At 43.1% G+C, this 14,747-nt stretch overlaps 1 protein-coding gene across 1 annotated transcript in view; it reads right to left on the minus strand.

The window, feature by feature from the left end:
* Positions 1-4,216: 4,216 nt before the first annotated feature.
* VSIG1 (V-set and immunoglobulin domain containing 1) overlaps positions 4,217-14,747 on the minus strand; it is a 41,760-nt gene continuing 31,229 nt past the window's right edge. The window contains exons 4-7 of the mRNA XM_039233486.1: positions 11,145-11,300; positions 10,399-10,518; positions 6,339-6,486; positions 4,217-5,529 (exon numbers count right to left, since the gene is read on the minus strand). Of these exons, the coding sequence (XP_039089417.1) occupies positions 5,172-5,529; positions 6,339-6,486; positions 10,399-10,518; positions 11,145-11,300 (782 nt within the window). The 3' untranslated portion in view covers positions 4,217-5,171. The remainder of the gene's footprint in view (positions 5,530-6,338; positions 6,487-10,398; positions 10,519-11,144; positions 11,301-14,747) is intronic.

A 14,747-nucleotide genomic window follows, 5' to 3' on the forward strand; every position in this document is an offset into this window, starting at 1 on the left:
TCAGGTCATGATCTTGCAGTTTGTGAGTTCAAGCTCCGCATCAGGCTCTGTGCTGATGGCTCAGACAGAGCCTGATTCCTGCTTCAGATTCTGTGTCTCCCTGTCTCTCTGCCCCTCCCAAGCTCTCTCTCTCTGTCTTTCTCTCTCTCTCTCTCAAAAAAAAAAAAAAACCTTTAAAATTTCAAAAAAGAGCTGCAAATATTAACTTCTCAGCATACAATATTTGGGGTAAAGGTCCGCTGGTACTCTGAAAGACATTGGAGATATCCATATACATGATTTCTTAGCTATTGGGCAAGAATTACTATGTTTTAGTCCCTTTTTCATAGACCACTGTGATTTGGAGGCCCTCCCCAGTGCAGTACGAAGCCCAGCCTTCCTCTCTTGAGTCAGCACTCAAGCAAAATGAACAAAAATGAGCAAAAATGAACTACTGGGACCTCATCAAGATTAAAAGCTTCTGCACGGCAAAGGAAACAATCCATAAAACTAATAGGCAACTGACGGAATGGGAAAAGATAGTTGCAAATGACATATCAGATAAAGGGCTAGTATCCAAAATCTATAAGGAATTCATCAAACCCCACACCCGAAAAACAAACAATCCAGTGAAGAAATGGGCAGAAAACATGAACAGACACTTCTCCAAAGAGGACATCCAGATGGCCAACAGACAAATGAAACGATGCTTAGCGTCCCTCCTCATCAGGGAAATACAAATCAAAACCACACTGAGATACCACCTCACAACGGTCAGAGTGGCTAAAATGAACAAATCAGGAGACTCTAGATGCTGGCGAAGATGTGGAGACACGGGCACCTTCCTACACTGCTGGTGGGAATGTAAGCTGGTGCAACCCCTCTGGAAAACAGTATGGAGGTTCCTCAAAAAATTAACAATAGAACTCCCCTATGACCCGGCAGTAGCACTGCTAAGAATTTCCCCAAGGGATACAGGAGTGCTGATGCATAGGGGCACATGTACCCCAATATTCATAGCAGCACTCTCAACAATAGCCAAAACATGGAAAGAACCTAAGTGTCCATCACCTGATGAATGGATCAAGAAGATGTGGTATATTTATACAATGGAATATGTACATGGCAATGAGAAAGAATGAAATTTGGCCATGTGTAGCAGCATGGATGGAACTAGAGCGTGTTATGCTGAGCGAAATGAGTCACACAGAAAAGGACAGATACCATATGTTTGCACATATAGGTGGATTAGGAGGAAGTTAATGGAGGACAAAGCGGGAGAAAAAGGGGAAAATAGTTGGGGAGAGAGAGGGAGGCAAACCATGAGAGATTCTTGAATGCTGAGAACAAACTGAGGGCTGAGGGGGGGTGGGGGAGAGTGGAAGGAGGGTGATGGGCATGGAGGAGGGCACTTGTGGGGATGAGCACTGGGTGTTATATATAAACCAACTTGACAATAAACTATATAAATAATTTTGTTGTGATTTAATATTTTATAGGATTTCAGGACTGATCATGAACAAATGCATGGTGTGTTATGGAAATGCTAATAGGAGATTAAGGAGACTGAGATGAAAGTTGAACTCTCGCAGACTGGCCTTGTGCGTAGGTAGAGTAGATGGTTACCCTTCATGGTTTGATGTGAGATGGGCTGAGAAGGCTCCTTTTCCCAGAAATCTCTCCCCTCTGGATTGTTCCAGTGCATGAAATTCCACCATTTAGACTCCTTTTTTTTTTAAGTTTATTTATTTAGAGACAGAGAGAGAGAGCAAGTGGGAGGGGGCAGAAAGGGGGAGAAAGAGAGAATCCCAAGCAGGCTCCATACTACCAGCGTAGAGCTCTATGCAGGGCTCAAACCCATGAAACTGTGAGATCATGACCTGAGCCAAAACTGAGTCCAAAACTCAACCGACTGAGCCACTCAGGTGCCTATCTTTTAGACTCTTTGGATTAAGGAATTATATGTGCTCAGGAGTCCCTTTCTAAAAGGTAAATACTCAAAAGAAGGCTAACTCATTATCAACCCAAGAGACCTCACTGGGTGATAAAAGGTCATGTTCACTAGACAAGAATAGGTCACAGAACAGCTACTTTTTTTTTTTTAATGGTGTCAAGGGTAGAGGTAGGTCCTAGCAATGAATTCTGCCTGAGGGATGCAGAGCTGAGTTGGTCGCTGAGCTAGTAGGTGCATGAGAGTCCTGAGTATTGGAAAATAAGACACCAGATGGCCAGGAAGGGTATTGAAAGGAAAGATCCAAAGATACCACTTTAAATTAAACTCACCTACATCCCAACTTTGCCCAGCTAAGGCTTCTGCATGGACAACATGTACTCTCTATATGGGTTAAAGTTTACTTATTTTGAGAGAGAGAGAGGGCACGAGTAGGGGAGGGACAGAGAGAGAGACAAGCAGGCCTCGAACCATCAGTCCAGACCTAGACGTGGGGCTCAAACTCATGACCCAAGAGATCATGACCTGTGGCAAAATCAAGAGTCCAACACTTAACCCGCCGAGCCACCCAGGTGCCCCTGAACTCTATAGTTTTAAATATAGTCTTTACCCTGCATTCCTGTGGATTTCAGCTCAGCTTCCGGGCTAAGGAGATCATTTTGAGTCATACAACATCGTAACCATTCCCCCCAGGAGGAAGGCATCCACAGATTTATTAAGTGTGCCTTTTGTGTTTTTAACTAAGTCACTAGCTCTTAATCTTGGAACCTGGGAGTCTAATTTATCTAAAACAGTACATGACACTTTGTGTATATAAGCATTTTTCTATGGAGAGGGGTCCAGGATTTTCAGCAGATTGTCAAGGTGATCCATGACCTAAAAAAAGTTGAAAACCACTGATCCAACTATTCATTAGTATTTTGAACAGATAAATGCTATTAAGCAAAGAGCTCTAAAAGACCACCAAGAGTGACTTCCTTCCTGCTCAGCACCGATCCATCAGAAATTTGGGGGTATAGTACTTAACTATTGTGTATAAGTCTCTATTCTTGTGATTTGCTTCTATTATAAAAGTGCAAGAGATCAGTAAATTACAGCTACTTTGGTGTTCTGGTCATTGAGATTTTTACACACAGCTGGTGTTTTAGTTTTTAATCCTTAAATAGTAGATCATTCTTAAAACCTTCATCATTTTGCTTCCTGAACCCATCAGACACTGTATATCATAATATTATATTTAATATGAATGGAATTATATATTTATATTTTAAAGTTTATTTTCATTTATTTTGAGAGAGAGAGAGAGCGAGCACATAGCAGGGGCAGAGAGAGAGGAAAAGAACCCACTAACTGTGAGGTCATGACCTGAGCCAACGTCAGACACTTAACTGACTGAGCCACCCAGGCACCCCTGACACAGATTCTGTGTCCCCCTGTCTCTTGGCCCCTCCCCAACTCATGCTCTGTCTGTCTCAAAAATAAACATTAAAGAAAATTTTTTCAATAAATAAAGGGTTTCACAGCTTAAGAAAATTCTCTACATGAAAATCTGGATGTGATAAGTTAGAGGTTCATTACTTCATTTAAAAAGGATTCACCTTGGAAAGAAGTCAGACACAAAAAAAGTGCATACTGTATGATCCCATTTATACAAACGTCAAGAAAAGGCAAAGCTAATTTCTAATGATGGAAAGCAAATCAGTGGCTGCCTAGGTCCAGTGTGATGGGGGATTGCACAAAAGGGCATAGGAAACATTTTGGAGTGATGGAAACGCTCTATTATTATTTTTTGTTTATTTATTTTTGAGAAAGACAGAGTGTGAGCAGGGGAGGGGCAGAGAGAGAGGGTTGACACAGAATCTGAAGCAGGCTCCAGGCTTTCAGCTGTCAGCACAGAGCCTGATGTGGGGCCCAAACTCACAAGCTGTGAGATCATGACCTGAGCTGAAATCGGACACTTAACCAACTGAGCCACCGAGGTGCCCCGGGAAATGCTTTATTTAAATTGTGGTTTCATGGGTGTATATACGTCTGTCAAAACTCATCAAATTATACACTGGAAATAGGTGTCATTTATTGTATGTAAAGTATATGTCAATAATGTTAATAAAATATTCACCTGAGGATCATTAAAGTAAGATTTTTATTAGTATTAGTTATTGAACCTCAAAATAAGATTGAAACTCTGATTACACATATGAAAAAGTCTACTCATAAATTTCTTCAAGGTAGGATGTGGGGAAAATACGATCAATGGAAAAAACATTGTAACAGGTGGAGAAGAAGTGACATCAATGCACTTTAGTTAATATTTAGCATTTATACAAGAATGGTATCTATTCATGTGGAATATTTCAACCGCGAAACAGATCAAATAATTAGTTCAGATTATCTAAAATAGATCTTAGGTGTTCATTTAGAACAGTTTCCCATTTCTGGCCCTTCCCAAGTGGATAGCATCAGACACAGGAGTAACATAGTATCTCATTAAAAGCGAAATTGTACATCACCTATGATGTGTATTCAGCAGAGGAAAATACTATTTGGAATTGTTTGCCTGTACGTTATTTTGCATTTAAAAGTTAGGTTATTTAAAAATGTTGCTACGCTCAAGATACTGATTAGCACAGTGGGTCCTTGGGAAATCTAATATGATAAATGAAACAGTTATTTCAAGACGAAGTTTTAAATGCTTTGTACCAATTTAATATGGTAATTAATTTGTACCAATTAATTTACATATTCTTCTCCGGAATTTTTGAGGATTGTTTGTTCTAATCTATGACTGAATGCCGACAAACTTTTGTCTTTGGGGCCAATGTGAAATGTGGAAATGAATAGGGAAGCCTTGACAACTGATCGTAGAAATAATATTGAACTCAATTAATGCCACCTTGTCAGGTGTGCATGTGGAATGTAACAAAGTGTGGCTAAAAATAGAGAAATAAGGTTTTCTGAAATACAACGTAGATATTGCTGCAAAGCACTTTCAACCGAATTAGAAATCACTTGCCTTATCTTTAGTTATGCTTACATGTTAGTGAAATGGTAAGTAACACAGGAACCCTTGCACTTACTTAGTAGGTATCTTGACCTGTTTATTTGATTGATGGTGGGAGCACCTCATTAGAAGACGGTTGGTCAGAATGGACGGAGGTGGTGGGAGATTGGTTAAGTCAGCAGAATTCTAAATGCCGGTTATGGGTTCTTTAGTGATGAACACTGTACTTAGGCTACCAGCCTATGGCTTATTCACTCCCTTTTCCTTGCTACACAAAGGCCGGACCCCAATCCCGGGCTCAGGCTCGGGCTCGGGCTCGGGCTCGGGCTCGGGCTCGGGCTCCACCTCTGGCTCCGTCTCCGGCTCTGGCTCCCGCTCTATCTCAATCTCAGGCACCAGAATAGGCTCAGGACCTGAGGTAGGCTGTGGGGCAGCCTCCTGGACAAGCCCCGGCAGGGGGTTAGGCTCACAATCCAGCCTTAGGATGGTATCGGGCTCATCCTCATGGACGGAAGGTGGCAAAGGCCCTTCTAGGTGGATAACATCTTCAGCTGGTATGACCTCACCCCCTGTCCCTTGGTTGATCTTCGTCATTGGTCTGCAGGAAGAAGGCCCAAGGAAGAAGGGGTTAGGGTTGGCCATTTCACGTGGAACCACAGGATGTGTCACTTCAGTGAACATTGGTTCCAATCTGCTCAAGACCTCTGTGATTTCTGATACTCTGACTCACTGTCAGACCACAAGTTTATCTTGTCTCCTGACCAGAAAGGTTAGGTCTCAACAACATAAAGAGAGTTCAAGAGAGAAAAACCAGTATTCAAAAGGTAAGAAAACTGATGTTAGGACAAAAGGGTCTACATAATGCGTTTGAGGGCCAAATCCATAGCTCTGGGCCATTGCTAGCTCTCAGTCTATCGAGCACAATACACACATGGTTGTGCACAATCCAATACATAGTTGTGGAAGCATAGAAATGGAGAGAGAAACAAAGGAATGAGTGCGACACACATTCAGGAAGAAATAGCAGAGTGGTCAAGAGAATGGGCTGTGTGCAGAGCCGCATGCCGACTTCCATGGGCCATGTACACTCCATGGTCCTCTTGTTCCAGGACAAATATTAAAAATTATGTTTTATGACCATGTTGGTAGAAAGACGAGTATATCAGCATGATATATTAACACATTTTTGTAGACCTAAAAGGGCTGTTGTGGTGATTCAGTGAGTTGATACACATAAAGTGCTTAGAACAGAGTCTGGCCCACAGGTCTCAAGAAATGGGAGCCACCATCATTCTTTCATACAAGCAGCGAGAGTGAGCAGAAAGATACCCTCGACAAGTTAGGCTAAAAGAAGCGCTTAGGAAGAGCTGACTGTCAAGTAGTAGAGACAACAAAATAAGATCTTACTCGAGCTCTGTGGTGGTTTTCGAATTTCTCTTTCTTCCCTTCCCCTTCGCCTTTGCCTTGCTCCTTGCGAAGCACACAACGGAGATGATAATGGCGGCACCTACTAGGGTGCCCACCAATGCCCCAACAATGATTCCAACTTCTGGATCTGGAAGATATAAGCAGCCTGTTGGTAAAGTAGAACATACTGTCTGCCCCTTACGTGTGCCATTTGTGACTGGTGCAGAGTATTTGGAGTACTCATACAGTGGGAAAATGACTTGTAGAGGCCAGAAACCGTGAGAACTCTGCCAGACTCATAGGGGGAGAAGAAAGATGACTGGCTTGACTATGTCGCTTACCCTTTCACATTGATACACATAAAGAAGACATATGCCTACTTGGGGGCAGGGTCACTTTCAAAATGGAGTTTAGAGAGGTGGGTTTGCAATGGGTATCTTCTCTTATTTTTGCTTTTTTAAAATGCTTATTTAGAGACAGAGTGCACATGGGCACACACACAGGCACATGCACGGGGGTGGAGCAGAGAGAGATGGACAGAGAGAATCCTAAGCAGGCTCCACACTCAGCATGGAGCCCAATGTGGGGCTTGATCCCATGGCCCTGGGTTCATGACCTGAGCCAAAACCAAGAGTTGGACACTCAGCCAAGTGAACCACCCGGGCACCCCATCAATGGGCATCTTCTTGATCAATGGAACCTGTGGAGCTACAATCTGGTAACCAGAGAAGTGACCTCTGTTACAGGCAGGGACGTTTCACCAGACTTATCTAGAGCATAGGTGCAGTAGTCCCCGAAAAACCTCTCCCACAGATTCCATGCTCACCAAGGAGCCTCATGCATTCCAGCCACTGGAAAAGGATGTGCCCATTTCCACGAACAGGCATCTGGTTTATTAGATCAGTCTAGGGAACAACCCAAGGAATGTGAGATGACCCAGCTGAGCACTAGACCTTCCAGCACTAAGGTTCTGTCCCTGGCGAACCATGTCTGAGCTCCAGGGGGCCCATCCCCATCTGCCTCCCTTCAAACAAGGCTGGACATCTTATACTTGGAGATGTGAGGCTAGTTGAGTTGCCTGATCATTCTCTTGACTTTTTATGATTAAAGGAATCCATGGGTATAATTTGGAAAGTGAACTGATTCAACTAGACTTCTAGAAAAGAAATGGCAGACCCTACCCCCTCCCCTCCCCATCTCTGTGTCCCATTCACTAGAGGCAACCACGCAACCACCCATCTCTCTCTTTTTTTAAATCATCTTGATATTTGCCCCTATGTTTCTATTATACTTATTCTAATTCTCCAATTTTTGTCATTTTTTGGTGACTTCTTTCCCTGGAAGGTGGAGATTTTATTCTTACAGTCGCCCCCCTCACACATTCTCCTGATAATAGCTATAGCACAAGTTGTTGTGACATCAAAGTTTGCATTATTGAATATCGTCCACAGCTGCAGAACATAGTATATATTATGATTCTTGTACATTTACAATTTTTCAGTGAGCTTCATAATTACCTCATTTGGGCATTTTTAAAAAATGTATTACTACTAACCCCCCAAATTTCCACCAACACTGTTAAAACTCTTCTACATAGGTTTAAACACATCAGATAATCTATTGGTTTCTTTTTTTTTTTTTTTTGAGGGGGGTGTGCAAGTGAGAGGGGCAGAAAGAGAGAGAGAGAAGCAAGGCTCACTTGACGCAGGGCTCATGTTTATCCGAAGCAGGGCTCGAACTCACCAAGCGTGAGATCATGACCTGAGCCAAAGATGGATGCTTAACCGACTGAGCCACCCAGGCGCCCTCTATTGGTTTCTTATGGTTCCCCCTTCTAGAGCCCTCCATCCTCCTCCCCCAGCATGGACTGTTTGCTCTCTTAGGAGAGTCTGCTGCTGTAGTGTCTTTCCTCCCCTGCCTTTCACCTTCATCCCTATTTTCTAGATAAACAGGTTTTGCAAGTTCTTTCAAGATCCAGCTCAAGTAGTACTTTGTTGGTACAGCTGGCCCGGGTTCTATAAGCATAATTAATTGTTTTTTCTTTGGTGTCCTAGAGACCATGTACAGACCACTATAATAGCACTTAACACATTTTACTGTTTGTCCTTCTAACTAAACTGTGAGTTCTTGAGTGTAAGACATGTATCTTACTAACCTCTGTATCTCCGTCACCTATGATAGTTCCTGGCATATAGTAGATATCCAATTAATGTTTGAGGGAGGAAGACAAGGAAGCAGGAAGGGAGGGAGGGAAGGGGAGGGAAGGGAAGGGAAGGGAAGGGAAGGGAAGGGAAGGGAAGGGAAGGGAAGGGATGGGAAGGGAGCAGACAACCAAATGCCAAAATCATTTAGAAGAAGGATTTGAGTGGAAGCAAGGCTCAAGTACAACTGCTGAGTCTCTACATGTGCAGTATAACTGTACTTCTGGAAAAGCAAAACAGGATTGGGGAAGATATAGAGACACACAGAAGAAATGATCAAGGGACTGCAATAGAATGAGAATACGACAAAGACCAAAAACATTTCTATTCACCTTTGAATAGAAATTAGCTAAATGAAGAAGCAACCTGGAATTGGAAAATGTTTTTCTTTTTTCTTAAGTTTATTTATTTATTTATTTTGAGAGAGAGCGCGCACAAGCAGGGAAGGAGCAGAGAGAGAGAGAGAATCCCAAGCAGGCTCCACACTGTCAGTGCAGAGCCTGACACAGGGCTCAAGCTCAAGAACCATGAGATCATGACCTGAACTGAAATCAAGAGTTGGATGCTTAAGGGACTCGGCCACCCGGGCACCCCTTGTAAAACTCTAACCTCTTTGTTTCCAAGTTTATTTATTTATTTTGAGAGGGAGAGAGAGAGAGAGAGAAAGAGAAGGTGAGGGGGGAGGGAGAGGCAGAGAGAAAATGTTTGATTCAGGACAAGTGGAAGGAAAAAAGCTTAGCTTCATAGGAGAGCAATGGTCCAAAGGAAATGGCCACCTGGATATGGTATATGTTTAAGTCACAGATTCAAAGTGAGTTAGAAATAATGAATAGATGACATGATCCTAGGTGTTATTAAGTGATCCTTTGAAGGTGTGGCAAGATAGCCCTTAGGAGAGCTTGCCCCTGAATGGCCCAATTTGACAACTCTGGGCCCTCAACTCTGTGCTTAGTAATTAAACACCTTTGAACTGTAAATTTGTATTTGTTTTGTTTTGTTTTGAGAAAGAAAGCATGTGGACGTGCACCTATGAGCGGGGGAGGGATAGAGAGTGAGAGAGAGAGATTGAGAATCCCAAGAAGGTTCTATGACCAGGACAGAGCTCAGTGCAGGGCTGGATCTCATGGCTGTGAGGTCACGACCTGAGCCAAAATCAAGAGTCAGAAGCTGAAATGACCGGGCCACCCAGGTGCCCCTGAAAGGTTGTGGTTTAAAGGCATCCTGGCTCTGCCAGTCACTAACTGGATGACCTTGGACAAGTCACTTACCTCCTTGAGTTTCAGTCTCCTTTTCAGTAAAATGAGGCTAACAGTATATTGTGCCCCCTTGGCAGGGTGGTTGGAGAATTGAATGAGATAATGCTCACCGCACCCAGCCACGTATCCGGCACACCATTTGTGCTCCACAAATATTAGCTACTGTAACTGTAGGTACAAGTGATATCATTGCTATTATTATTAGAGGCAGATCTTAACAAATCACTGAAGAACTGGAAAGTTTTTGAGCTCCGTATGCAACACAGATTGCTAGTTTCACCCAGATTCACAAACAACATCACAAAGAAAATTCAGTCCTGCACTAGCCATGGTGCTGTTGTTTTACTTACTAAATAGTAATATCTACTTTTTAGAAATTTTATGAGGGCTAAACAAAATTTTTATAAGTGATTTATGGAAGTTTATGGCACATATTAAGTATTATATAAACATTAGATTTTAGGATAGCAATAATTCATCATATCGACCTATAAATAAGTCACCAAAATCTCCAGAAAGGCAGGAAGGACTAACCAGGATCCTAATTAATTTACTGGGTACTCGACCTAAGGAGAAACTATTAAAGTTGGATAATCAACTCACGTGAAGAAGTTAGATCAATTTCGCAGGAACTATTGCCAAGGTTGTTGATAGCAGTGCACAGGTAATAACCTTGTTCAAAATTGGTCAGGTTTCCAATAACCAAAGTCCCAGTGGCTGGGTCTGTCAGAAACAGGAAATAGACCTTAGAAATCTATTATGTGGGGACAGATCATGTCAGTGTCGCAGAATTGCTCAATTCCCACTCACATCCCTACATGGCCCTCCCTTCCCTGAGATGTTCCAGGTCCAACTAGACCCCGAGAATTATTCCAAAGGTAGCCCATCTGGAACCATCCCTATTCTCTCCATACCCACCACTTCTGAGTTAAAAACAGGCTTGACTTCTAGAGGTTGGGGATAAGACCAGACCTCAGTCATCTTGTTAGGAGATCTTTTGACATCCCCTTTCCAGAAAAATTTAAGACTGAGCTCTAAAGACAAGCAACCAGCCACACACCCAAGCTGTTAGTCAACCACACACACTATGCCTTGCCAGGGACTGTGGAGGACTGTACTTTTTATTTAAGTTTATTTATTTATCCTGAGGGAGAGAAAAAGACAGCATGAGTGAGGGAGGGACAGAGAGAGAAGAAGACAGAGAATCCCAAGCAGGCTCTGTGCTGCCAGCACTGAACCAGACACGGGGCTCAAATTCATGAAACTGTGAGATCACGACCTGAGCCAAAACCAAGAGTCGGACGCTTAACCGACTGAGCCACCCAGGGCCCCCAGAGCGCTGTACTTACTGAAGTTTTCTTTCACTGGGACGATGTCTCCTCCTTTAACTTTATACCAGTAGTACACAGGGGAAGGTGTCCCAAAGACCGAGAGGCAAGAAAGAGATATAGGATGGCCAGTTTCTGGTAATCCTTGGATGCTGCAAAGGGGCTTAGAAGGCTTGACTGTAAGGCAATGACAAAGAGTAAGCGTCCGGCAGGGGGAATTGCAATCTGTACATACTACAGTCACCTCCTGTCATTTTGTGAGCACTCCATTTTTAAAGCTTTAAAACGTTAGTTTGACAGTTTTCTGATTGTACCACCAGGTGGGGATAGAGCACTTCAGGTTCAAGGACCTTCCAGTCACCAGGCCATTAAGATTCTAACCGGATCTCTTCCGTGGGCCTCTCCCCCAGATTCACAACCATGAATCTCTGCATTATGTCTTAAAATATGCCTTTATTAAAACTGCCAAATGTAACCAAACACTAAATGACTAAGAACAGAGTTTATACTTTTGAAGCACAGTTTTAAAGGAAAATAGGACCCTTAAATACGTTGCGATAAGTTGTTCTTTATTCTTGTTACAAAATTTGTTTTACTAATGCTGTGTTTTTCTTTTCCTTTATAAGTCACTTTTTGACATTAATTTCTCTGGGGGGGGGGCGACACAAAGCTATTGGAAGTTTGAACTTGCCTGTGTCCCTCATCAGCAGGGGAAGCCCATTTTGAGAGGATGTGCTACACAAAGCTGAGACGTTTATGTATCTTTCACTCCACATGCATTTACTTGTGTGCCTTCTATGTGCCGGGTGCTAGACCAGGCACCAGAAGTTCAAGAGTAACCCTGAAACACTTCTGAAGTGGGGTGGGGGGAGTAGTGAGAGATGAGGCCAGAGAGCAGCAGAGGCCATAGTTTGGAGGGCTTTGTATTTCGTGTATTTGTCTTAAGTTTATCTATTTATTTTGAGAGAGAAAGCACAAGTGGGAGAGAGGCAGGAAGAGAATCCCAAGTAGGGTCCACACTGTCAGCTCAGAGCCCGACACAGGGCTCAAACTCACGAACTGTGAGATCAGGTCCCTAGCCAAAGTCGGACGCTTAACTGACCGAGCCATCCAGGTGCCTCTCATGTATTTTATAGAGAGAGCAGGAGCATCATGGAAGGAATTTAAGTAGGGGAAGGATGATGGCCATTTTTAATGTTCTCTGGGGGTGCAACGAGGGGACATCATCACGAGGTATCAAGGAAGTGGAATCGACAGGACTTGGTGACCAGACGGATAAGGGGCATGAGGAAGAGGGTGTAGCAATGATGATTCCTAGGTTTCTGATTTGGACAGCTGGGTACATGAGCTCGTCATCCTGAGATAAAGAATACAGAAGGAGCAGGTTTTCAGGGAAGGAGGGCAGAGGAGGAAGGGGCGATGATAAGGTCAGTTTGGGACATACTGAGTTCTAGCTGTTTATGAAAACATCTCCGCGGAGAAGTTCCATGGGAAAGCGTGAATCTGAATTTCCTCGTTCATCTTGCTGCCCACAGCTTAGTCGAAGCCTCGTGTTACATATAGATAATAATCTGAAGTTCAATACTTACCAATTCGCCTTCCTTCTCTTCCCTTAGGTCTGAAACCCCCCAAAGACAGAGGTTCTCTAGCTTAGGCCCGTATGCCTTGAACACTCTGGGCTCCCAGCTCTCCAGCTCTCAGTTTGGACTTGGGGACTGCTCGCTCTGCAGTTTTACTCTAGATAGTGTTTAGGCAAGTAAGGTAACATAACCGCCCCTCAGCTGATTCATCTGTAATCCAGACCATCCAAACATATTGGATACTATATATCCTAATGTATTGACTTTATCTCCGGCTAATCCAAATATACTGAATTTATATTAGTAAAATAATGCCTATAACGCCTTGCACATGGACTTGCTGTTGGGCTTGGGCTTTCACATTTTATGGTTTGCTACTGAAGTTAAGCTTCCAGTCTCGGACTCTAACCCACTCTACGCACGAGCGAGAAGACAGATGGATACAGCTGTAGCTCTTTGACACCCTTCACTAGCCCATCATTTAAACAGGTGGGTTTTCTTTTTAATTAAAATAAGTATTTTTCTATTTAGCTCTTTATTCTCTTTTCCTTACCCCATGGCAACCATCACCTAGATTTAGAAACTGCCTGATTATCACCATGATGATTTGATCGGATCGCCTTTACAGCAGAATAGAGCATTTTCAAACGAAAATTAAATGAAGCGGGGGGGGGGGGTGTATTTCTAGAACCCAGAATCAAACCCAGATAGGCTTTTTGGTTTTTGCTGGACACATTTTCATCGTTTTATTTTTTATTAGCAAAACACTTAGCGAATCACTTTGAACTACATCCCAAACCTATATATTTTCTAAAACTACTGAATCAGGATGGAATTGACATTTCATCCAGTTAACATCCCGAGTAGAACTTGGATGTTTTACTGGCAAAGCCATTGATCTACCATTTAGCATTATTGCTTTCAATAGAACTGGGGTGGGAGGAAGAGGCTCACCTCAGAAAGTAAATGAAAATGCTTCATTGTGTTCTCAAGCCTTCTCTAAATTCATCATTTTCTTTTTATGTGCAAACCGCAGAAGGATAGGATGCTTATTCCAAATGCATACAAAATAATTACTCAAACTTCTATCTGGGTATTTTTCAAAGCTTCATTTTCCACGGCTGTCATGCCTAATGGAAGTCTCTCAAATGAATGGTCGTCCAAACCACCTGCGTCTTTGCTCATTGCTGTTTGCTTTACCTAAACCATGCCCTGCCATCTCAGCCCCTGTTCTCTAAATGTTTGGAGGGCTGAAACTCTGTATTTTCCATCTTTCCATCACTGTTGTGTAGCACAGTAACTGAACACATGGTCAGGATTTGTTGAATGAATTTATGCAGGAATGAGCCAAAGCATGGGATCCATCCCATGGACGCCAGTGAGTGTCCATCACTGGGTAATGGAATGTCTCTGGGAAATGCATTGTTAGGAAAAGTGATCTCTAAGGAAGTATCAACACCTCTCCCCACAGTTGGCCTCCTTACCCTCTCCTCCCCTGCTGCCCCCAACATGCCCAACCCCTCAAAGGCTTGGCTTCTTTAGGTCGTTTCTGGTCAGAAGGACAACTGAGAGCCAGGGAACCACAGAAAAACTTTAGAGGACTAATCCCCAAATGCTCTGAAAGTTGAATCTCCAGTGTATCATTTGATCCTCAAACCCCAGTATATCATTGGATCCACAAACTTGTAAAGACAGGGCAGAAATTACAACCCCATCTCCAAATAGCCAGAGAAAAGTAGACTGACTTCCCTTAGGCCACTGAGTAATGGAGTACGAGCTAGAACCTAAGCCTTCTGACCTCCCAGCGTATATACCACACTGTTTAGCTCCCCTGTACATGACTAGTCTTCCAAACTGGAACATCAACTCTCCCAGGAAAGGGCTTGTGTGTAATTCTGTCTTTCCCCTGTACCCCAATGCTTAGCATGGGGCTCAGCAAAACCAAAGCATGACTGAGCTACCCCACTCTTAAAAATCAGCTCCTGATAATCTTTCCCTCTATTCCCATTGGGTAGATGCAGTGGCAAACCTCACAATTCATTTT

This window comes from Hyaena hyaena, unplaced genomic scaffold, assembly GCF_003009895.1.
Source record: "Hyaena hyaena isolate Hyena2069 unplaced genomic scaffold, ASM300989v1 scaffold_77, whole genome shotgun sequence".
Lineage (NCBI taxonomy): Eukaryota > Metazoa > Chordata > Mammalia > Carnivora > Hyaenidae > Hyaena > Hyaena hyaena.